We start from the raw sequence: 25,352 nt of genomic DNA, 5'->3' as shown, positions 1-25,352 counted from the left end.
GCCGTCACTGCCTGGTTACTAGGAAGAAAAAGATTTCCTCACGTAGTAACTGAGTCGGCTCAGACTCGGTGCAGCTCCTTTCAAAAGTGATTTTAGCTGTTTTCTAAGAAAGTTTTACAATAACTTTAAGCAAAGGAAGTTGTGTTTTAAAAGTTAACGAAGAAAGAGGTGGAGGTTAAGTTGGAGAATGGGTAAAAAACAGGAGACAAATCCGGACTCGGAGTATGGTGAGTTGAAATCGCCCGTTACCTCAGACTGAACCATAACCTTAACATCTTATTTACCTAAGTACTTAACCAACTACTTTTGGCTATTACTTTTCATAATGATTTCTGCCTATATTTTTCTTTTGTTAAAAGGATGTAATAATTTGATTTACCAAATTATTTTCAAGATTAAGTTATTCTTTTTGACATGGATAGCTGTTTTATTACATTTAAATCTGAAGTATTTCTTGTAGTTTCAGTAAGTAAGAAAGGTATTGCTAAATAGACAAACTCTTTCCTTAAGGCCATAAATCGGCTTGTTTACTGATGTTTGTGAGTCAGATTGCACACTTTAGGATCCTTATTAAAATGATTTAATCTTTTACAAAAAACGTTTTGCATTATGTCACAATATATTTACAGCTGAGCAAAACATAATATAAAGCAATGCTTAAAATACTCAAGTTGCTCCGAATTGGCTATAAATGAATGTCATAAACATGTATTTAAAAAAAAAAAAAAAATTAGAGTTTTATTCTTCTTTTTTACATTTAAAATACTTCATATTTTATACTTGAACTTCTTAAAAAACAAATGTTATGGTGAAGCTTTAACGTGAGAATTGTTGTTGATTTAGCTTTAAAGAATGACTTATTTTAATACATTTTCTGTCATCAGCTAATCAGTTTAATATTTCAGCATTAATGGATTTATCATCCCATTACTTTCTCTATTATTGATTGGATTATTAAAAAATATGAACAAAGAGGAAAATGCCCATCACACGGTGTTATTATGAAAACATAATAAATAATCAACAGACCAAAAGCCAAAGATATCTATCCTACAATCATATGAAACAAGTAGAGGGTCCTCACTCCTTTCCACAATTACTTTAGTGCTTTTTATATCACAATAGTTGCAGATAGATTTTCTGTTGATTCAATATTTTAACCTCAATATTGATTGGTCATAGCAGAGTCTTTGAATGACAGATGTTGTGATAAAGACATGATGAAGGAGAACTACACTATCAAAAAAGAAACAGAAGATAATGTTGTATCAACTCTCCGTTTCTCCATATCCTTGTTTGCGCTTGTATTTGGAGTATTGATCAAGTCGAAGTCTATTGACAGTCTGGGAGGTTTTCAATGCTACGGTAAACAAACCCTCCCAGGAGGTAAATATCCATCCGTATCTCATGACTCCTCAGAGAAAACACCAGAATAAGATTAGGACAGAAGATGTGTCATAGCCGAGAGTTTACTTATCAGGGTGACAAGTGAACCTCTCTTAACATACAATAGACTTTATGTGTAAATTATCCTTCCTCCTAAACTCATCACCATTTGTAATCTGCTTCCTGCTAATTCCCTGTTGTTGTGCTGGCCTTCATGAGGAAGTTAAAATGTTGGACATACCAAGTTAGGCTGAATGTTGTACAATATGTCTGTGTTGTGGGTTAAATGCAACCAGTGTGTCTGCTAAGTGTGAACACACTCAGTTTTAAGGAAATAGGTGACTTGCGGCAGTTGCGGGGGGTTTGTTGCTGCAAATCATTGACCAAAAAGTATGTTGCTCAAGACAACAAGGAACAAGACTGTTGTTGACACTAGTGAATATTTCTGATTAATTTTGAAAAGATGTTCGCCTGTTTTTGAAAATGGTATAATGTTCGTCACACGGAATCAAAACATTTCTCATATAGAAAGTGTTATGAGTGAGAATTAAAGAAACTTCTGTATTTCAGCTGTCTGATGTAGAGTTTATTTAAAACATTTTGACAGGTGGACATCTCATTTTGAAACCAGGACCTACATTTTTGAATCTTTAACAATTAAGTGTCATTTCACATGCAAAAGCAACATACTCTTGCTGTTTCCAGCTTCACGAACGTGCTTTTTCTCTGTTGTGTTTAGGTCAACCAAATAACATTGGGTTTTGGATCTTAAACGCTGCAGAGTTATAATGCAGCGTTTATCCCTTTTTCCTGACATTTCATTGGCTAAAAGTTTGATACATATTTGTATTGAGAATGAAAATAGTTGTTTGTTGCGAAACATTTATCTCCAATTTCTCTTGGAATGTTTATGAGAAATCCTTTCTGCTGCTGTCATGGCTGTGACATGTAAACCATAAAGGTACTCAGGAGTCACATAACAGTTTTGACAATCAAATCAATCACACTTGAATGAATACACTCCCTACCCTCTTACTTGACATTACTTTGTAAGAATGACTATTTTTACTTTCTTTCTTTTACCCTGGGATAGTCAAGTGTATACTGCAGGTTACCAATTAACCTTGTTGTCATCTCTTTTCACAGTCAATTATAAAGAAGGGTGAGGTTTGTACTTATTTTTTGTACAATAAACCACATATTCTTTACAGTCTTTATTTTTGATTACTTAAAGGTGGGGTAGGTTATTTTGGAGAAACCGGCTCGAGTGCGCTAGAATTTGAAAATACACAGCCGGAAAAAATCTGCCACTTCCTTACAGAGCCCCTCCTCCAACACACACGAACGCGCACATGACCAATGAGGGCACGAGATAAGTTTGTGCACAGATGGAAGGCTGACAGGCAGGTAGGCCATCCAGTTATTTTAGCCGGGCCGGCTAAAATGATTGGTCGTGCTTTTTACAGTACTACGGCTTCCACAGATGACGTTTTTTTATGTATTTTTTGTCAAAGCACTTAAGATATTCATTGCTATCGGGATGTTAAGAGCATTCCATGGAATATAACACAAAGTGTATCTCGAGCCGGTTTCTCAAACTTACTATACCCCACCTTTAAAGAAGGGCAACAGACTATTTTGATCTTAATTTCTTGCCCAAAATAACTTATTCATCTTGTGATTCATTGTGTTACTCAACATGCACAAAGTAAAGGGAAATTAGAGATCAGTTCCTTCTTCAGTCAAGGTCAGGTGATGACCCTCACAGCCATCATCCTGCAGCGGCCTGTCTAGGGTTCAAGGTCCATTGGTTTAAAGCTTTTCACCAGCTTTTAACGAGGGCATAAAAACTGAAAAGTCATTTAATATGTCTCACACACAGTCACAGAGAGTTGTTTCCACGTTGTCATTTACTCATGACACACAGCAGTATCCTAGCAGAGCTGAAATCTGACACTGGAGGCATGGGAAAAGGCAGAGGAACAGGTTCCTCTGTTGAGAAATGTGTGTATCACTGCCAGGGTCATTTCTGTCACATTCAACAAACAAAGATTATGGAAACAGTAATGACCGCAGATGCATTGTGTAGTCGGTCAAATTCATGTCTTATATAAACAGAAATAATACAAAACATTATTTGCATCTCAATTTTGAATACATATTATAGAAATGCAACACAAAGTGCTTCAAATAAGGGAAGAATAAGCCTAAAATGTAAATAAAAACAGGGATGGAATGACACCAATTATAGCATAATGTAAGATGGACAATAAATAGAACTACAAATTATAATAAAAAATTATAATAGTTGAAATATTAAAAAAATTGCAGCATGCAGAAATATCAAAGTGTATTCATTTATTTTTTACACTATTTGTTTTTATTTACTACATCAGTGGTGGGGCTTTGAAATGTTCAGATGAAAACACACAGGGTATTTTTGCCTTCAAGTTAATGGGTAGATTAGTACAGCTGCCTGTTGTCATTAATACACTTGTTTGTTGTTTATATAACATCCATATCAGATATAACTGTATGTAAAAGAGTGTGTCAGTAGGAAAACCCTTATCTAAGACGTGGAAATAAAGTTTCTAATAATTCGTTTTTAATAATTCCTTGGCCACTGTGTGAACGTTTGTTAAACCCTCATTCTGAATGTGTGTGTTTAGCATTTTTGGTATTTGTTTACTAGACTGAGTCTTAGAGCAGAATGAAAAGCTACCAGCTTGGTGCATCCTCTTCAAATATTTGCATCCTACTCAGAAGTCCTGACAAAGGAGTTTGCTTCGAATTACAGTCAGTGATACATTGCTCCAGCTGCCATATGGTGAGCTGCCTGGAACAATGTCCATCACGGGGACCAATCAAATCAAGCATGTTAGCATTTGCATGTATCAGATGGGAATCCCACATACAACCGACAGAGAAACACTTTTTATTATATCCAGACTCTTTGTCAACACTTTTATTGGTGCTGCAGCGCAAAAAAGATAATTGACTTCTGTTATTATTTGTGGTATTTTTAGTGTTACATCTGCCAAAGGATGTCTGCGTGTTCTTAGGATGGCACTCCAAGCTGTCGGTTGTGTTTTTCCTGCCCGACTGGATGAGGCAATGGAGGCTAATTTGGGCTCACAGATCTGACTCATTTGAGGAATTTCTTCGGTTTGCCTCACCTCAAACATGTTTTGATATTGTTAATGCCCCCAATAAAATAACTTAGCGTCTGTGACACTACCCCTTCCTTCCAAAGCCATGTTTTGAATTCAAATGATATTCAAATAAGCACGAGCTGCTAGTATCTATGCTTTTCCTCAGCCCTGATCCTTTTCCCTAGGAACTAATGTGAACAAACTCTTTTGTGCTTATGAAAATCATTATTATGTTCTGTATGCTAAACGACACCCAGTGGTTTCCAGTATTTGTCTTGCTGGCAACCTTTCTTTCTGTTCCAGGACACGACAATGACATATGTATTTCCTGTTATACCTGTCACTTCTGTAATTGCAATTTAATTGTCAAGGACCTGTGAGCAACTAACCCACATGAACCAATATTCCTTCTCTAGTCTCTAAAAGTATTTCCTTATTCACCTGTAAATGTAATTCATTAACTCTAAGAAAATAACCTGTGTTCAAAGTGAGCAATAGAGAGAATATATAAAAGATATCTTTGTATGCAAATGTACTTCCTCATATCCACATGTATAGCACACAGATTAAAAGCATTTCCTTGAGGGGGAAATGTCAGGTTAAGTGCCATTACAGAAGTGTGTGAAACTAATGTGTCCTTGAGAATCTCCCTGTAAACACACACAGAAGTCTCTGACTAATGTTTCATGATAAGGCTGTACCGGTCAGTGATTAATTGACTTTTCATTCAAAGCTAACTTGTCTTGTTTTCCTTTCCCAGGAGAACCGGCTCAGTTTGACCCAACGTTCAATGGACCCATGAAGAAAAGGTAACACTGTCCCTGTTTTTTCTTTGTTTTTTTTTACAAATAACTCCTTAAACTGCAAATCCTAAACCCAGCAGATTGTGTTTTTCCAAAGTTCCTGTTGACTGAATCACATTTGTCACCCTCAAGGCAAACTTTAATGCAAAGCTCAGCCTGTTTACAATAACCTCTCCCTTTCCTCCATCAGAGGGTGCACTGATATCATCTGCTGTATCCTGTTTATGGCGGTCCTCCTGGGCTACATAGCAGTCGGGATTTTGGGTGAGAGTAACCTGACAGCACCAACACATGCCCCAAATATCTCCATCTCCTCTCTACGCCCTTCTTTGTTCCACTGAATTGGAAAAAATAGCAAACAAAGATTGCATAGTCTTTCAAGTTTCATGAATAACCAGGAATACCAAAATGAACTTAAATGTACATTTTTACATAGATGTTTTGGTTAACATGTTGAGATGTATTTCAATGAAATCCTTGAAGTATTATTTATTTATTTTTATTTGAAAGTTTGTTCCTCTATACTCCCTCTCTCACACTCCCTTTTTGTTCAAAACACTAAAAGTGTGATGTCAACGGTTTTATGGGGAAAGGTAGCAAAGGAAGTGTCAGTTCCTTTACAGTCTTTCTGTCAAAATACAGACAATACACATATTTGTGTCTTTCTTTGTTTCTCTACCTTGGTAGTAGCCTACATCTGAAATTACTCAATAGAATTATTGGGGGGGACACAATAATATATATTTTTAAATATTATTTTAACTAAGGTTTTGTGTCTCCTGTGATTTCCCTTTGAATGAATCTATTCTATTTCTTTATCATAATTCCTCGATGCATCTTAAAAAAAAAAGATGCACGTTTTATATGTTGAGAAATATCATTACGTACGAAATGCGGATTTCCACGTCAACATCCAGTCAGCGGCTCTTTATTGCCCTGTCATCAAACTCATTCCAGCACTTATAACTCCCTCTTATCTAGAGTCAACAAAGAGGCCAGATAAGCCAAATATGTGTCAGCGACTGTGTGCGTCCCAAATAATCAGATCCATAGAGGCAGGTCAAAAGCATTAGTTAGCTATTGTCGATTTGTTGAGTGGAGGAATCTACTGGCTATTGTTAAAACATGAGGGCTGGATTAATCCCTAATAAAATACTTAACATAGTGTCTAGCTCAGATGAAGAAACGATGCACTTATATGACCTTTGTGCCCTCTTGTGGTTGGACTGAACATATTCATCAATGGCTGGTATCACACTAAATTCTGGAATGTTAAAAGACAGTAAAGCCACTTTGGTGCATGCAAGTGTATTTTTTTTTTATCTTGCTTAATGGCATACACATTTTGACAACACGAATTGTGTTCTGTGACCCAATCTTTATATTAGACTGTTACAATTTGTTGTTAAAATGCTGGTAAAGAATGGGGTTGAGTATGATAAAACTGCCCTCTTGCAGAAGTACCGTTTCCTCAGTGCCAAAACATGGAGCGTGACTTACTGTCATTATCTTTTGTGTATGTTTTTCTTTCCTATTAGCTTGGCTTTTCGGCGATCCAAGACATGTTCTTTATCCAAGAAACTCAACTGGATGGTTCTGCGGCATTGGAGAGAATGAGTAATTCAACCTCTCCTCTTTTCGAAAAACTTTAACATAGATATAAAGAATGTGCATTGTAAGGATTTCAAATCTTTCTCTCTCAGAGGCCGACCCAACCTGTTCTACTTCGACTTCATCAAGTGTGCCACATCTGTTAATGTTATGGCAAATGCCCTTAATGGTTTTCAGTGTCCAACCATGCAGGTAAAGAAGGCTGCTTTTGTTGTTTCTGATGATACTGGTCGGTTAACTGTACTATCCCAGTGTCCCAGAAATAATCCTCTTTTTTCTCTACCTATAGGTGTGCGTGGAGAGCTGTCCCTCTGAGTTTTGGGCTGTGGGGATACCGTCATATTTATCTGTAAAGCCAGCAGACGTTTTCAATCAAACTCTCTGTGTGCCATCCATAGACCTGGCAACAACTAAGTTGGTATGTCCCATTCTTAGAAAACGTTGTGTGTTCCTTTAAAAAAAATCCCAGATGAAAGATTTGTTTTGATCATTTTTAGTACATTTAACATTTTGTATTATGCTTTATAATTTGCTAAAGCTTACACTTTGATTGATTCACATGTAATTGTTAAACTATGTGATAATGTTCTTCTCAGAGTGTTCAAAACATTGTGGACAAGGAGCTGTGTCCTTTCTTCTACATGCCCACGATCTCTGGTGAGTGTAATGCTCCTATAGACTACATACATTACATCCATATTAATATTGGTCTGATGATACATTAGCACTATAGCAGGGTGGGTATGAGTTTCATACGGCTGCTTATTTAGAATGTACATTAACTTATTGTCACTGTTGTGTATTCGATGGATGATGGCTTGTGATGGAAAGTGCCTTAGATATCAAGGAAATTATAGTCTTCAATTTCAAGCTGATTTGATTATTTTCTGTTCTGATAGTGCTGGGGAGATGTTTGCCCGATATCACAGCACTGGACAGGGTCCCTTCGTTCTTCTCAGATATTCCAGGTTTACCCTCCTCAGTCAATGACACAGTCAACCAAATGATGAACGGCACAGGGTAAGATACAGAGTTTCCTCACCTCATCGTGTGTTGAATGACAAACTCATTCTTTGTTTTTCAATTGCTTTGACTCATTTCTTTGAACCAACAATTTCCAAAGTGTTGGATGTCACAACTGTTTCATGGGCAATAACATATATTTCTGCAAAAGGTGGTAACTTACTCAAGGCATTTCATTTGTTCCCAAACAACCTAGTTATTGTTTGCAAATGAAATTAAAGTTTGTTTTATATGTGAGCCTTACTCTTCAGAATATTGAAATGATGTAGTACAAAGAAAAACGCTAAACTCATGTGTATGTATAGAATACTTGAATCAATGGCAAATTAAAATCTGGTGAGAATAACAAGAGCATTGTTCAGAGATTTTAATTTACGGTTTTAAAATTACAGTTGTAATTCTAGTTTAATAATCGAGCCAAAGAGGAAGTCAAAAACTGTAAATCACATATAAGGACACACCAGATACAAATGTTAACCCTGTTTCTCTCTCCTCCTGATGACCAGCACACGGTAGGTCTTCATGAGTGTTTGTGTCGGCTCTTAGTGTAGCAGCTAGTTTGTAGTTGCTGTTGTGGCCTTAGATGCTGTGTGAAACGCTCTCTTGTGACTTGCGGGGTTAGTAGTAGTAGAACGTAATGTGTATCTCTCTTAAAGCAGATACATTTCTCCATTCTCTCTTTCTCTATTCTGATTCTTTGGGGTTATGTTTATCTTTTTAGTCTTTACCACTTCATTTATTTTTGTAACTTCCAACAGGCTGTATTCATTGTTTGTTTATTAACACATTTTTTACTCTACCCTTCTATCTTCATTGTTTTTATTTCACTAGGCCTTTTTTACTTCTCACTTTTACTGATGCATCTTGTCCTTGCTTTTTGTCATTAGGGACATTGTGAATGGCTTCAATGCCAGAGACATTGGCATCCGCATCTTTGAGGATTTTGCGTCGTCATGGCCGTGGATCCTCGTGTGAGTTACCCTGCAGAACTACACCACACATACACTGCCAATTATTGGCACTAATACAGATATACATTTCCCTTGAGATTATCCTGAGCTGAACTCCTGGATGCATCAATAATTAGCATTAAATATTTGTTTGTTATCGTACTTGGACATGACGTATCTTTATTTTATTATATTACTTCTGTTATTATTCTTATCTTTGCAGACCAGGTCTTTGCATTCCCTTTATACGCACCTTATTAGCCACCGGTCAAACTCACCCATCCATTCAGTAGTCTTTTAATCTAATATGTCTTACAATTGAATAGTGTATGATTTGATCATCATAAACGTCTTAATTCTTTATTACACTTTCATCTCTGGTATTATATTAACCTTGTGTTTTCTATACCCTTTTTCTTTCTTTTTCTTAATACCCATGTTATATTCCCTCTCAGTGGTCTGGTAATAGCCATGGTGGTCAGCATGCTGTTCCTGTTGCTGCTGAGATTCACCGCTCCAGTGATGGTGTGGGTGCTCATCGTAGGAGTCCTGGGTGCAGGGGCATACGGTAAACACATAGAGACCTCAGTGTCTCCCACTACCCAGAAACATTTCTTAAGCAACATGTATATAAAAATGTGTGTAACGGAAAAGCTAAAAACTAGATAAATAACTTGGTCCACTGTTCAAATGTAATATGTAATTTAAGTATTTTAAATATTCTTCTCAGTAACTCTAACTGATTGCATGAACGGGTATTAACAGTAAAAAGTTATATGTAAAGCTACGTAGCCTCTCACTGTTACATTGTTGTTTTTCTCTTGCAGGTATATGGCACTGCTACTGGGAATATAGTAACTACAAGAATGCCTCTGCTACCATTTCTAACATCGGTTTCACAACCAACTTTAACGTTTACCTGCAAGTCCAAGAGACCTGGCTGGCGTTCTGTAAGTCTGCTTACCAAGATCATGACAAATAATATTTTTCTGTACTGTTTACTAGTAATAAAAGCTATCTATAAAGCTTGTATTATTTAAAGCTTATTTAAATAACCTGTTTTGGCAATGTTTCAACCACGAAGCTTTTACTTAGGCAAATAGTAGAACAGGAAATAACTAATGACATCATAAAGGCCAAATCACATCCAAAGATAAATGCAATAAAACCATTGTTGATATACAGAAGACACTTCAGTTTTATAACACCACTTGATTTATGACATTGTAAATAGCTTCTGGTAAAAGATAACCTTAATTTAAGAGTAACTGCTCTCCGCAACTGTAATTGTATTCCGTGTTGAATTATGTCAGCTCACATTTGTACGCTTAAGTAGGAGTTTTTCCTTCTTGTCACGCTTTTGTCTCCTCCCTCTCAGTGATAATCATATCTGTGGCGGAGGCCATCATTCTCCTGACCATCATCTTCCTGAGGACCAGAATCCTCATCGCCATCGCCATCATCAAGGAGTCCAGCAAGTGAGTCCTGACGGTGTACAATAAACGTATTTTACTCTCTTTGAATTACCCCTTATATTAACCCATGTCTATGTTGTTCTTTAATCTTTCTGTGAAGAGTGCATAACTTTAAATGTGTGTGTTAATATTCTACAGGGCAATCAGTCACATGATGTCCTCTCTGCTCTACCCTCTGGTCACCTTCGTTCTCGTGCTGGTGTGCGTCGCTTACTGGGGCGCCACTGCTTTGTATCCTTCATTTTTATGTTTGGATTTGCTTTTGTATTTCTATGCATGCTGTCAGTCACAGTGTGCCTTTTACCAGATTAAAGTAAACATGTATCTAAGCTGTACTTCTATACAGTCCAGAGTGTCTGTTGTTCTCTTTAACTGATGAATGAAAGATATTTGGCCACTTCAGGAGGCCCGATCTACAGAGTGGTGGCTCTGAACTCCACTATGAACGACTGCAAGAGTATCAACGGCTCTGTGGACTGTGACCCTCAGGTGAGTCGGCAGGATGGGAACACGGAGAAGTTTGTCTCAAAACTGCCTTTTTTATTCACACATAAAAACTTGGGTTCACAAATGTCTTTCCAAAGGTTATACATGTTATAAAGTATTAGGAATGTGTGCATGTATTCACAGATATTTCTTTTATTTGTGGAATTTGGTTGTGTATTTCAGATATGTTTTGTGAGTTTACACATTTGTATTAGTATTTGTTAAAGTTGTTTATGCTAGATTACACTTTTACACATGATTGTAGATCTAAATTCATCATAACACTCGATACAAATTGTGACCTACATTGTAAACTTCTTACATTTATATCTTTGGTTGAATTGGCAAGTAGAATGAATTTGGCTCTGTTACGGTAGCAGTTAAATTACCATCATTTACTAACATACAATTATTTCCCCTCTAAAACTAAATTACTAGCCATCAGAAAGGGATAAACATAAAATGTCCTTTCACCAGAGATAATGCCTGATCTGATAAGTACGAGGAGACGTCATACTGTTTATGCTAAGACTCTTCACAGCCTCTCAACCACTGCACCATTCCACTTTCTTTTTCTCCATCACCCACTCATTCATTCATTCTTCTCTCAGAACTTCAACACGTCAGACTACCCAGGCTGCCCCTCAGCCAGCTGCATATTCATCAAATACAACGAGGAGGGTGTCTTCCAGAGGAACCTCTTCAACCTGCAGATCTACAACGCGGTGGCTTTTCTCTGGTGTGTCAACTTCATCATCGCCTTGGGCCAGTGCACGCTGGCAGGGGCCTTCGCCTCCTACTACTGGGCCTTCAACAAACCCAACGACATCCCCTACTTTCCTTTGTCTGCTAGCTTCATACGCTCTCTCAGGTGGGTTGATGAGCTGCTGTCACATGGTCACATCCTCTTACAGCAGGTGTGTCCATCCCTGCCAAAAAAGGTCAAAAGGAATGCCTGCAGTCCCAAAGGCCGCTATTACTGGTTTACTGTCATCTTGTGATTCTAGTGACATGATAACGTTACCGAGGGTAATGCACAAAGGGGAACCTTTTTAACCTAAAAGTACTCAAGAGTGCTCCACAAAAAATACTGGTAGAAGCAGCTTCCTCTCTGGCTTCTAGAGGGCGCACTAGACACACAACATAACAGTTTGTGGAAGCAGACCTCAGCCTCATTTTTTTGCATTTCAGGTACCATGTGGGCTCTTTGGCGTTTGGTGCTTTGATCCTGACCCTGGTGCAGATAGCGAGGATGATTCTGGAGTACATCGACCACAAAACCAGACGTAAGGCAGATAAACCCTCATCTAACATTCACATCTCATCTCTCATCTTTTTTATGTTTATTCGTGTTACATGTGCTTCAGTGTAAAAAGTCCTAATATTTACAAGTATTTATCGAAGTGTTTTTTATTCAGCAGTTCCACTTTTAGTCTTAGATACATAATATATGAATCTCATGACATATTATGTTGATTAACCTCCAGTTTATTTTCCAAATGTCTCAGTGGATAAATTCCTACTAAAGATGTGCAGGCTGTTTACAAGTGGAAAGGAGTTGGAAGTTAATGGTTTCTGTTCATTGACAGGCTGCTTATTTTGTCTTTTTGTCTCCAGAGGCTCAGAATCCATGTGCACGTTTCATATTGTGCTGCATGAAGTGCTGCCTCTGGTGTCTGGAGAAGTTCATAAAGTTCCTCAACAGGAACGCTTACATCATGGTGAGGACAGAGAATTGTACAGTTGTTGAAATCAGTCCATTAGAAAACAAACATTTACAATATTATACAGTATGTTGTATTTTAATAAAATGTATTGTATAGATTTCTTTTCTAAAACAAGTGATTTTGTTTTTCCACAGATTGCTATTTATGGGAAAAACTTCTGTGTCTCAGCCAAAAATGCTTTCATGCTGCTCATGAGAAATGTAGTGAGGTTTGTGTTACAATCATGATCATGAGTTCAATTTCAATGCTGGCTGACCTCATGATGTCTGCCCAGTGCATGACATGAATATATATCCTTCTGTTAGGCGGTTTAGATGAATAATGTTGTGTTTTTCTGACTGTGTGTCCCTTAGGGTTGTGGTGCTGGATAAAGTCACAGACCTGCTGTTGTTCTTCGGGAAGCTCCTTGTGGTCGCAGGAGTGGGTAAGGATGACGCCATGTATTGGGACGGGTAACACTAGAGAAACGGGTTCATATGTTGTGTTGTCTGTTCTTGTCGAAAACCAAAAGTGTTTATGGTTGTTCTACACGGCCATCCTGGAGGGTGGAGTGGAAAGCCAGCTTTCAGAGAGGCCCGAGTTAAGACATTGTTTAAACACGTGGATAACTGTGTGCTTTTTCATTCTCCCTTTGAAAACACTTAAAGAGTGTTTGCCCTTGATTGTACAGCTTCAAGCTGACAGATCTGTGACTGGCCTATTCTCACCTACACACGTCATCAGTCTCTTGTTACAGAAGTTGTCAGACACAGCCAACTACTATCCAACATGCAGTACTGAGAATACTGAGCCCTTCAGTCAAATGCAGGACTTTGCATTGTTTTAAATGGCAATGCTTCAGATTTATCTTACAGAATATTGTGTAAACATAATCAAAAAGACGTGTTCTTGTAGTGAAGCCAATACGCTTCTAGATAAATGCATAACAGGAAATGGGAGGAGAAACTGAAATCTCTTTTTTGTTTTCAGGCGTCTTGTCCTTCTTCTTCTTCTCTGGACGAATATCGCTACCAGGCAACACCTTCCGCACTGAAACCCTCAACTACTACTGGATGCCAATTATTGTAAGTCACAAATGTTTCTCCTCAGTATTTAACGCAAAAAAAAATTCAAAGTATGTTATAAATCCTTTCTTTCTTTCACATGTTTTTGTAGACGGTGGTGTTTGGAAGCTACCTCATAGCCCACGGATTCTTCAGTGTGTACAACATGTGTGTCGATACACTCTTCCTCTGCTTCTGTGAGTAGATGTTTACAGTTTAGCACCATTCATGTTGTTGATATGGAAATACATCCAACATGAGGAACCTATTGAAGCCGTGAGAGGCAGGGGGCAAACACAGGAGAAACACAATTTAGATAAGACTTAGAAAATGGATCACCAAATGTTTTCTCCCTTGCCTCTCACGGTGCCCGTTTCCTCCTCACGTTGGTAGAATCATTATGTTTTTGTGGAAAGATTTTAATACTTGCAAATATAGTCAAATATTTCTTACATGTTGATTTGAAGCTAAGAAGCTTAAAATGTAACTTGGATACATTTTTGTATTGAACAATACGCACATAATCAAGCACACATGCTCCCTTTGATCACAATTTGTCTTTCCCTCTCACAGTGGAGGATTTGGAGCGTAACGATGGATCTTTGCAGAAGCCTTACTTTATGTCCAAAAACCTCATGAAGATCCTCAACAAATCCAACAAAGCCCCGAAAAAGGTTAAAGGGAAAGAATGAAATCATTTCAACTCCTAGGTTTATGATGCCACTAACACAGTGTCACAGAATATCAGGATCTATATTTTTTAATACCTTTTCAATTGTTTTTCAAACAAGTCTACTGAAACTTATTTGCTGATTTTGCACCTTTTCTTTTTTATTGTATATATGCAAATGTAGTATTAATGGCTGTGCACATGAAAGGACTGTGAAATTCAAAGTGTCTTAGACATCAAATGTATTTGTTAAAATAGTTTTTCTTTGTCTCATGACAAGAAATCCCAAAATAATTTTCTTTTACTCTTAACAATTTTTTCTGGCTTATAGCTGTATCCTCCGTTCATTTTAGACTTATTTATCTTGGGTTTGTTAATCCAGTTTAATGGCTTTTAATGCAAGTAAGAGTTTGACCTGCGGTAAGTTATTTTCTATTTTTAATCACGTTCTTTCATGGATGATTCCTAAGATGTGTTTTCATCAGATGGAACAAAAATAAATAGCAACAGCAAAAAGTAATATTTTTTAGATATTTGTAAAAAAAAAAAAAAAAAAAAGTTATAAACACAAAACATTATTTACAATCACAATAATGGTACTGATTATATGGATAGGTTGTCAATATGTACATGACAATACTGTTTGTCTTCCATCAACCTACTGTACTTTCTCACCTTCACAGATGCTCCTGTACATGTAAACAATCATGGTTGATATTATTTACTAATCTTAGGTTTTTCTTGTTTATCAGATAACCCATTTACATTTTTCTTCCTTTTGTGAAGCCTGCAAATACAGAACCATAAAAAAAAAAAATCTGACTCTTTGGAAAATCTTCTTTTCTGCTTGAATTATTAAACAGGTGACATACAGAGTTTATATATATATATATATTAAATCCAATTAGATAATATTAAAATGTAGATAATGACAACTCAAAACAAAAGGATTTGTTTTTAATGAAGTTTTAATCTCTTACATCATTTGGTTTTGCACAATGTCTCCCATTTTAATTCTGTCAAATCGTGACTTCCATCACTTAGTGTCACATAAGCCTTAATACAAAAAGTTGCTTGAACAGACAGGTATGAAAGAAATGACGAGCTCCAGTAGCAATCCTGTTTCTCCCACAGAAAACCTTGAGTTTCTCTGACCCGGGTGTGATGTTTTATTGTCCGATCCATTGCATCTAGATCAGCTGAATTACAGCGGTATCACACACCAAAATATGTTTAAATATGTTTGGAAGTTATAGTGTATATGTGGGGAATACAAACTCCCATGAAGCGGTTTGTGGCTCCAGAGAGCTGTGTGGGGCTGAAAACAAGTATAAAACTGAAAGAAGTGTGTGTGGAGTAAGAAAGAAGTGAGCGGCACTTGTTCCTTAACTTGTCAGATATTATTAAGATTAATGCGTGTTAGTTTAGTTTTGCTCAACTGCTTTAAACAGTGTTCAGTAAATTAAGGTCCACTGTGTCAGTTACAAAAGAGCAAATCTCCCCATATCAAATCACATTAGCAGGGACGAACAAACTTTATGTATTTAAATTAATTGGTGAAGTTTGTAGGAGTTATTTGGGCTGCAAGCATATTCTAGTAAAAGGAATTCACTTGATTTACAAAAGCATCTTGAGGCCAACTCGCTCAAACCTTTCTCCCTCTGTGGCTGGTCATCCACTCAGAAAACACGTAAAAACAGCATTTACAATATTCATATATACAAATATATAATGTTTACACACTCACTCAGACACACTGACACATAGTCAAGAGAAAACGAATCACCTTGACTGAAGCTTCCTGTAAATGCTCCCCTCAACAAATGACTGAAAGGATTCTCCTCGCGCGTTGCATCGAGTCTGCCTTCATGACGTATTGTGTAGATCTTATCGAGCTACTTTATTAGTCAGAACGTTTCTCTCTCGACAATTTGCTCTTTAATAAACAAACTGTGTGTGTCAGATTGCTTTTTACTCTCAAGTTGCTCATGTTGATGCGAAAAAATCTCCCAAACTGGGGCTAAAACGTTACATCGTCCCTTGTTTGTACAGCTTTGTGAGGAAAGACACAACAAGTGGTTACACGCCAACACACGCTCCAATCTTTAGGACAGCTGCGTCTACAAATGACTTCACAGTGCAATGGCAGGTTTTTGTTAAGACAAATGTATAAAAAAAATCCATCTGTGCTATTTCTACTTGTCTGTTTTCAAGCATTAGTCGCTAATTCTAGGAGTTCTTGTTCAATTCACGAGGAAACTGTAAACAGGAACACAATTCATTTACACTTTTCACCCCCCTGACATCGGACATGAATCATCCGCTACTCTTTGGCCATCTAGAGTAAGAAATAGCAAATAGCCTTCCCTCTCTTTTCATTTTAACTCCACAAGAGGAATGTGAAAAACCAAAAAAAAAACAGAACTAGTCTCTGCCCCAAATTATCCTTCACCCACCTCTTCCGCACCTTAAAAAAAAAAGAAGAAACATGACATACCCTGATCACTTAATACTGTCTCTGAACCCTAGCAGTAATTGTTCTGGGTGTGTTTATGTACAGGTGCATGAAGAAAACAAGCGCCAACATGATTCATGATTTTGGGTTTACGCATAACTTGGGTAAACAAAAATCAATGAAGCAGGTAGCCGGGGCTGAGGAAGTGAACCAGCCTTTGCCAGGAGGGGAAAACCAAATAGATATAATACATCCTGTACTTCTTGTTTTGGGATCCAACACAACACTCCACTCTCTCTTAAGTTAGTACCTGCTAGGAAATGTAGAATGAGTGTGTGTCTGTGGCTTTAGTTTAGCGCGTGGGAGGTTTGCTTTCCGCACTCCTCCCTCTTGCTCATAGATCCAGAGACTCTGGTCCACATCACACACTCAGCAGCCAGAAGAAGAAGAAGATGGCCACAAAGAGGAAGAGGGAGTCCTGCCAGTTGTTACTGCCGTTGTTGAGGTTAGGGGTGCCTTGCTGATCCCCTGCATACTGGTCTGAGGAAAGGGGGGGGGGGGGGGAGATATTACACCAGTGTCTCAGGGGGTGTTGCATCTGGACTCTAGTTATGCTGTTTGGATGGGGCTTTGATCCAATTAGTAAACAAACTAATCCATCACAGGCTTTCTGCAATTTTTGGATTTTTAAAAACACATTCGTGTGTTTTCTTTTTGCAACACATTAATGTGGTCACTGATAATTCAGCATGTTTAGTAGCAGACTTTTTAATAAAATATACAAAATATATATTTTCTCTTCTGCAGAGCGGAATCTGCAGTAGATGTTGAAGTCACATGCTAAATGTTCAATCATAATTTATTTGCTAAATATATTTCCATTGCATTTTACTTTTCTTTTTAACAACTTTTCTTTCTCGGCCAAGTGTAGACATGTTTTTGCCCAATTTTGGCTTTTCGATCCAATAAAAAAACAAAACACCTTTTTTAACTTCTCTATTACCTAGTAGGGATGGGAACGATTAATCGAATATTCGAAATTATTCAGGTATTCGAATATGAGAATATGAGTTATGAATATTTTTATTGTAATTTTTTTTTTTTTTTTTAAATAATTTCTTTTTGGGAGGGGTGCCTAAGTTGATTACATATTATCAAATGGAATAATTCAATGTATACGACAGTGCCATAGCTAAATGTGTTAGGTCTAAAGGTGTGTTTTGCTCCGCTCACCGGTCCCTCACAGCGGGCAGAGCTGCAGGTGCTGATCTCTCTCTCTCGCGTCCGGTTATACTTCACTCGCGTTTATGTCCAAATCCATCAGAAAACCAAGTTATGTTTTAAGCATGAAAGCTCTAGGTCTATAGCTGTCAACTGTTCAAACTGTGATCACCAGTTCAATACATTTGACAAATTCGACTTGGTTTCTAACTTTCTATACTTATTTGAACATGTATTTATTTATTTTTCAAAATTAAAAAACATTTTGTAAAATGTTTTCCCACATTTTTTTTTTTTTTTTTTTATAGGATATGTACATTTCGGTTAATCGGTTAACCGTTTTTTTGGGGGTCGAATATTCGAATATACATTTGCTTTCAAATTCCCATCCCTATTACCTAGTAATAACTATACATAGATCATCACTAAAGCAAGATTTTGACATTTCTAGCTTCAAGTTTTATACTCCTTCCTCCTGGTTACAAATTGTGTCTCCTCAGTTTGAATGATATAAAAAACAACAAACAGAATACACTTATGATCCACAGTCAGCTTTGTTTGTGTCTTTTTGTTTACCTGCTCTGTGAAAGGGGTCGTTGGCGTTGAAGACTGTGGTGAAGAAGCCGAAGGGGAAAGCACCGATGCCGAAAGACATGTGAAAGCCGGTGTCCCCGAAACCTTGAAACATCTGAGGAAAAAACAGAAATAAGGCTTTAAAATAACATAAACATAAAAGAGGATATTGATCTTAAACAGTGGAGGTAAACGGACTCACCCCGCCCCGACTCTCCGGCTCTGTTCTCTGTCCCTGGGGCCGAGGGGGAGTTTTCAACCTGAGCACAGAAGCATGAAATCATAAGGCAACCATACAGCTATCACAGAGAATCCCCACAAAGAGCTGCAGACCCTCAGGGTACCTGGGGTCCTCTTGGCTGGAGCTCCCCCTGCCGTACAGCGGGATGACTTTCTCTCTGCTGATGCCCGCTTTACACACAGGACACTGCTGCCTGCTGGGCCGCGTCTCCAACCACTAGACGGAGCAAGAGAGGGAGAAATGTCAACATTTTCCAACACTGATCAGATGAACCCCGTCTAAATACTGGGGTCAGTGCCAAATGACATACCTAATATATAAAGAAAGACTAAAGATTTAAAGGCATAGTTTGGATTGTTTGAATTCAGGTTGTATGGTACTTGTGCAAATCCATTGGAGTACAGGCACAGAAGCTAAGCTAAGTACTGCATCAAAAACCTATTTCGGCACCAGAAAAGAAAAAGTCAATATCTAATGTGTACACCTTATTTAGAATATTTTCCCAGCTTTACTCTGATGTTACAGTCCTCTCTCACAGCGAACTGAAGCCGTCATCATTGCTCTCTTTAAAGTCACCTGAGTCCATTGACCAAAACAGTAAGTTAAGCTCACAAAACATTGGAGTTGTTTGCCATAATGTTAAAGCACTTTGAGCTGCATCCTGTGTATGAAAAGTACGACACAAAGAAAGCCTTATTATTCATAGTACTATGACTCATTCAACCTCACCCCAGCAGTACATTCTTAACAAAACCTTGGGATTAACAGTCATTATATTCCCATAAATGGTTCCAATAATGTTTTATTGACTTGAATCATCAACAGTATGAGATGTTTGTGTTGCTACACTGAGAGCAAGTACAGCTCTACATGGTAAATGAGTGAGTAGCAGAGAGAAAACCGCAGTAAACAGAGCATTAAGTGCATTAGCATGTTTAAGCTGCACCAGGTCAATGGACAGGTGAAGTTTCCACACTGAAGTTACATCACAGCCGTGTGCTCATTACATTTAGGTTAACATGCTGGAGGTAGAAGGCCCTACTCAGCAGCAGCTCGCTCACACAGGGGTTTTCATTTATGCACGGCTTTGCTGCAGTCTGGTAGTGTGACATCAATAAAACTGGTTAATGTGACTGAAACAGGCACGATAGTCACAATTTGACATCAAATGCTTCAACTGGCCTTGAAATTAACTGTTTTACAGCTGCTGAGGAAGTGAATAAGTGGACCAGTCCATGTGAATGTTTACAATCATTTTCATTATCAGTTAATCAATGATTATAAAAATGATTGTAAACATTCACATATTCACTTCCTCAGCAGCTGTAAAACAGTTAATTTCAAGGCCAGTTGAAGCATTTGATGTCAAATCGTGACTCCATTATGTGAGGTCATAGAGCCATTAAAGCTCATCTAATATTTCATTATAGAAGTTCAATTTCTTTCTTTTTAGAAATAAGAATCAAATGGAAAACAATAACATAAAGTTGAAGCCCCAAAAATGTTCTGTCATATTTACCAGGGAAAAGCAAAAACACTTTGCCGTTTTGTATGTTTAATAGATCATTAAAACATGTGCAGAATGGGTACTTATCCAGAAGTAATATAGGACAAAGAAAAAACCTCCACCTGCATGTTCCTATGAATGATTAGATAAATCATGTAAAACAATACGAGTTCTCGATCTAGGTTTTGTCACTCAATGATCATTTTACCAGACTAACTCACATCTCCTATCAAGAGTATAAGTGAAAACACCTGTAGCTGTTTAAAGTCCATGACAAAGCAAAGAGTGACACAGCAGAGGGAATACTCACTTGATGAAGACAGGGCCAGCTGTAGAGACAGAGAAAGAAACATATTTTTAGTTTGCATTCAAACAACTGCTTCTTTATTAAATAACATTCCTGGACACAATAGTTGTTGAATCTATCAAATATCTGAAAAAGGTCAAACAAATGATAATGTCCATCCCAGTACCTTAAAGCGAATGTGAGTTTTTTTAAATGTTTTATTGTCAAACCCAAATTAAATCATTAATAATAGTTAAATATGACATAAAACAGGCAAGACATCTTAATGGATAGAATACATGAAAGTCTGTTCTGGCTAACTCTTAGGTTTCCCCCCCCCGTGTTTGGTGTAGGGAAGCCCACCAGGCAGAACCACCTGCTCCTAACGAGGTAGCTAATTAAACCTGTCCCTGCTCCCCTCATTAGTGCTAATTGGCTCCAGCAGACCTGCTGCTGCGGCATGCTGGGAGATAAGCATGCAGGTTTGATGAAGCGCCACATCAGAGAAGCTTTTTCAGGAGACCGACAACAACACAGTGAATATCTCAACCTCTTACACCTTTTATAACTCTGTTCTTCCCACAATAATGACAATAATGGTAACCACAAAGAAATATGTTTTGAAATAGTGATTGAAAACCATGAAATACAGTTGGTGACTTCAGTTGTATACACCTTTCATCAGTTCAAACGTTCCCACAATAGAAAACTCTGGCGCAGTACATGACAAATTAAAGGGACTGAATTAACCCATAACAACTCATGAAGTGTTTGTCTTGTGGGTTTTCAGTTCAAGCTCTGAATAACATAATCATGCATCGTAGTCTAATATGCATTATAAATTACACATGTGTCTACAAGCTTCCTGTCATGAAGGTATGTTCTGGATTTAAAAAATACAGCCAGTGTTTTACAGCACAGTATGTAACTGAAAACTTGTATTCAGTATTTAACCGTGAAACCCATAACAATGTTCTTGATCTTTCGAAATGCCTCCGTCAGAGATTCTTTTTGAGGTAAACCTCAACAGCAAAATAACTCTGATCATGCAGAGGAACAGGAAGGCCTTGTTTTTATCACTTTCGGTATTTCACAGCCATAAAACATTCAACACATTGCTGCCTCGGGTGGATCCTGACCTTACACGTCAACATAAACAAACCATAAAGCAAAACGCGACCTTGTGCCAATCGGCAGGCTTATCCACACATATCGACCTCGGCTCAGTGCTATTGTAACGCCGGCCATCAGATCGCCGTTGAGATTGGCATTCCTGTAGCTACAACAGCTGAACAAAGGGTAAGGCTCACGTTAACATAACAACTCATTCAACTTTGATCAAACATGTGGCCACACATATAGCAGAGCTCTTGTGACCTGAAATAACTGCTTTATTTCCAATAGGAGGCTCCACAGCCATTCATTGAGGCCAGACTGCACAGACTCCATTATGTGACTCCAATCATTTAATAATGACAATCAATTACAATATGTACATAACCCCAGACTGGATTGTTATCTAGTTAATCCCCTCTGATCGTAAAGTGGCAATAGACAAGTCTTTTGCATTAACTCATCATTATGAAGTTACAGTTGATTGCACATAAATGGTTATAGAATTATGACACCATCTGCCTTCAAATTGGCCTTGTTTTTTACGTTCAATTATCTAGGACAACTAATGTGCAATTTACTTTGCAATTTCGATTTAAGTTTGCCGAAGGTAATCTGACGTCAACACCTTTCTTCCTTGCTGGTGGTTTCATCACAGTTTCATCACGTTACCCAGAAGATGAGAGAGGTAACTTGGCAACAAAGTTACATCAACTCCCCAAACACAGCAGCTTCAATGCAACTGCATGTGAGACTGAGGGGAATTTCACTGATCAAATGTAAAAAATGTAAAAAAGACAACAAACCATAACAAACCAAATATGAAGATACCTGCCCTTAATAATACCAAATGAAAACAGCATGAGGCACTGTGACCCTGTGCACTTATGGTAAACATTTAAACAGAACAAAAAGTGGGCTTCTCTGGTGTGTTTGCCACAGATGGCAGTTCCTTTGAGTAGAAACCTCGACACTGAGGATAATATAACATCTGTAGTCACAGAGAGAGAAATGTTTATATGCAGCAGAGCGTCCTACTATCTACTTCCTTAAACGTCACCTCTGTTTACAAAACAAAACAGACCCAAACAGATGATTGTCATTTAAATCTACTTAACGTACGTCATTTACAGGTTTAAAGAAGTCACTTCTTCTGTTGTATGACTTTTACTGTTGATTATAATGTCCTTAGGTTTGACCCTAATCCCAATCTCTTCTCTCTAATCTCACATTAGCCTGAACCTGCGAGCAACACGGCCTTCAGTCAACACTCGTGAATGAGCCTTTGCACGCGTCACTGCATTTGTAGAAGTTGTTTAAAGGTTGTGCCTTTTTCAAGTCTTGATTAAAACAGAGAAAGGAAAAAAAAAAATCACAGTTAAAGAACCTACTTTCACTATTGATTAGCTATTAAACTATTGATATGAGCAATTCCTAAATACCTCACACAGCAGCAAGTTTGTATCACAATTTGATTGACTAGGAATATAGCTGATAGTTATTTTTTAAATCAGTTTATAGATTAATTGTGCCTTTTTGATTTAAAACAAAAAAACAGCTTTTTCTATCACAAGTCTGAAAACATTTTTCAATATTAATCTAATGACTTCATGGAGGTGGTTCGAAGTAAAGTGTCAATAAACCAGCCCTTTTGCAGGTTTAGTATAAAGCACTTGCTGTTCTGACTACAGTTTCAGGTATAAATTAAGCCAGACTCATGTCAAATCATTAACATATTATAACACAGTTATCCACGTACAAAGATTGTGGCCCTGATCTCAAAGCTGCAAATGATCCCCAGACAGTTTTACCGGAACGTTAATGTGTCACGGAGGTTGTTAATGAGCAATGGTGACCTCTGACCTACATTCAACCATGTATGATCAGGCTGAGCCACTTAACTCCTCACAAGATCTGAGCAGCAAATCACATGTGCAATTTGAATATATGGGGGAACAGCCTTCAGTGAGGCATCAGGACCATAAACACACTCTATAATGTTCAGCCAACTGATAGCAAACCGAAACCCTTTTTAGTGACAAGTTAATTTGTATCATTTCAGCATCGACATCACAATGTGCACAATATAAATATTCCTCTTGCAGTGTCAGTTATAAGGCAAATGAAGGCTTCACACTGCAACTTTATGCTGCTTGATACAAAAGGAATACATGTTTTAATGACTGACTAATCTACAAGAGAAGACTGTCTGATAGAACCTCATACAGTTTGATATAAAGATGTTTTGTATTTATTTATTTATTTATCACAACTATATAGACTATATTGCAGAAAAGGAATACAAAAGGCCAGCCACATTATGATCAAGTTACAGTTGACTGGATATCTGTTTTATTCCTAATCAGATGGTTTTAATTAGTTGAGCTACACCACCATATTCCCATGAACCCTGCAGCACGACCCCCTCGGGTACAAGTACCTCTTGTTGGGAATCACTGTCCTAGATATCATGCATGCGGAGACACACTGGTTAAAGCGTGTTATTGGGCGTGATTCGGCCGGTAAACACTTCTAACTGATGGTTTAAAAGAGGCCGCACAAATGGAAAACTATGGTAGGCTTAACACACAACAACAATCACTTCCACATAAAAATGACCCACCCCTCCCCCCGGCTCGTACCAGAACAAGTGTCCGCACATACTGATGACCGCGTCCCGGGCGGTGTCCAGACAGATGTTGCACTCGAAGGTGGCCCGGTCCCGCTCCGGTTCGCCCTCCGCGCCGCCGCTGCTGCTGCCGCCCGGCCCGTCGCGGTCGTTGCTGCTCTCCCCAGCCGGGAATCCTCCTCTGCTGGCCGGCCCGCCGTCACTCGAGGACCGGGGATCCGCGGCCGACATAATGTTTACTGTGCAGGTGAAGTAGATAAAGTACCAACCCAACCGAACCCCACCGGGCCAAACCCGAGCTAACGTTAGCCGTGTCAGAGGCGACTACAAGCGTCAGCGGACCGAGGCTGCTGCTGCTGTCGCTCCACCTGAATCTGGGCTTCCGCTTCCGGGAAAAACACAGACGAGGGGGCGGAGAAAGGTTCTTATAATACATCCATGGGAGAGACTAGTGATCATCATCATCACCATCATCACCATCATCATCATAAATATGAACAGTGACCAACATAATTGTTTTAAGGTTTGATGATGTTTGTTTTATTATTATTATAATTTGTAAAGTTTGTTTTATTTGTATGTATTGTTCTTTGTAAGTGTTGGAACTGTCCATGATGATGTATGTGTACACATTTAGGTAGTAGTTACATACAATAAACATTGAGGTGAGTAGGTGTTTATATAATAAACTTGAGGTTAGGTCCTGTGAATTATAAAAAGTGGATACGTTTTGTGCTTATTTAAAGAAAAAAAAAAATTTGTTAAAGCAATAAGATTGTGTGATTTTCTATTGAAAACTCTTCATTTTTTGTATAACTGTCATGTTATGTATACCAGTAAGCTTTTCTTATTGCATATACATTTTTATATTTTCAAGTTTTTTTTTACTCTTACAAGAACTCTAATCACCAAATTATGCTGAATAAGATCACATCTTTCTCAGATAAAGTTGATGTTTAGTATTAATATACACACTCTGTCCGCTGGGGGCGTTAATGTTT

The 25,352-nt window shown here is 37.9% G+C and overlaps 2 protein-coding genes across 3 annotated transcripts; one reads left to right on the top strand and one right to left on the bottom strand.

The window, feature by feature from the left end:
- The first annotated feature begins 11 nt into the window (after window positions 1-11).
- Window positions 12-15,143, top strand: slc44a4 (solute carrier family 44 member 4). Its single transcript, XM_034125318.1, has 22 exons — window positions 12-227; window positions 5,299-5,347; window positions 5,532-5,605; window positions 6,880-6,958; window positions 7,045-7,144; window positions 7,242-7,370; window positions 7,549-7,609; window positions 7,852-7,972; window positions 8,863-8,946; window positions 9,381-9,493; window positions 9,753-9,875; window positions 10,304-10,403; window positions 10,539-10,631; window positions 10,787-10,889; window positions 11,498-11,757; window positions 12,078-12,172; window positions 12,504-12,607; window positions 12,748-12,821; window positions 12,967-13,037; window positions 13,583-13,677; window positions 13,769-13,853; window positions 14,230-15,143. The coding sequence occupies exons 1-22, from the start codon at window positions 188-190 to the stop codon at window positions 14,346-14,348; spliced, it is 2,172 nt and encodes a 723-aa protein (XP_033981209.1). The 5' UTR covers window positions 12-187; the 3' UTR covers window positions 14,349-15,143.
- Window positions 15,144-15,269: 126 nt separating this feature from the next.
- On the bottom strand, window positions 15,270-24,747 carry rnf5 (ring finger protein 5). Of its 2 annotated transcripts, none has more exons than XM_034125319.1 (6): window positions 24,365-24,744; window positions 20,634-20,652; window positions 18,920-19,032; window positions 18,778-18,835; window positions 18,579-18,690; window positions 15,270-17,321 (listed from the first exon to the last, which is right to left on the bottom strand). In XM_034125319.1, the coding sequence occupies exons 1-6, from the start codon at window positions 24,580-24,582 to the stop codon at window positions 17,203-17,205; spliced, it is 639 nt and encodes a 212-aa protein (XP_033981210.1). In that variant the 5' UTR covers window positions 24,583-24,744; the 3' UTR covers window positions 15,270-17,202. The 2 variants fall into 2 exon arrangements, with proteins under 2 accessions (XP_033981210.1, XP_033981211.1); XM_034125320.1 differs by lacking the exon at window positions 15,270-17,321 and adding an exon at window positions 18,035-18,074 and having other exon boundaries at window positions 24,365-24,747.
- Between the last annotated feature and the right edge of the window lie 605 nt (window positions 24,748-25,352).

Source organism: Trematomus bernacchii, unplaced genomic scaffold (assembly GCF_902827165.1).
Source record: "Trematomus bernacchii unplaced genomic scaffold, fTreBer1.1, whole genome shotgun sequence".
Lineage (NCBI taxonomy): Eukaryota > Metazoa > Chordata > Actinopteri > Perciformes > Nototheniidae > Trematomus > Trematomus bernacchii.
Note: the sequence above shows the minus strand (reverse complement) of the source record. Positions and strands in the feature narration are given on the sequence as shown.

Coding starts and splice junctions, on each gene's coding strand:
- slc44a4 (XM_034125318.1), top strand. CDS start 188: ATGGGTAAAAAACAGGAGACAAATCCGGACTCGGAGTATG. Junction 7,973..8,862: donor CAAATGATGAACGGCACAGG/GTAAGATACAGA, acceptor TTTTGTCATTAG/GGACATTGTGAATGGCTTCA. Junction 12,173..12,503: donor CATCGACCACAAAACCAGAC/GTAAGGCAGATA, acceptor TTTTGTCTCCAG/AGGCTCAGAATCCATGTGCA.
- rnf5 (XM_034125319.1), bottom strand. CDS start 24,582: ATGTCGGCCGCGGATCCCCGGTCCTCGAGTGACGGCGGGCCGGCCAGC. Junction 18,836..18,919: donor TCCAGCCAAGAGGACCCCAG/GTACCCTGAGGG, acceptor TTCTGTGCTCAG/GTTGAAAACTCCCCCTCGGC. Junction 18,691..18,777: donor AGCCGGAGAGTCGGGGCGGG/GTGAGTCCGTTT, acceptor TTTTTTCCTCAG/ATGTTTCAAGGTTTCGGGGA.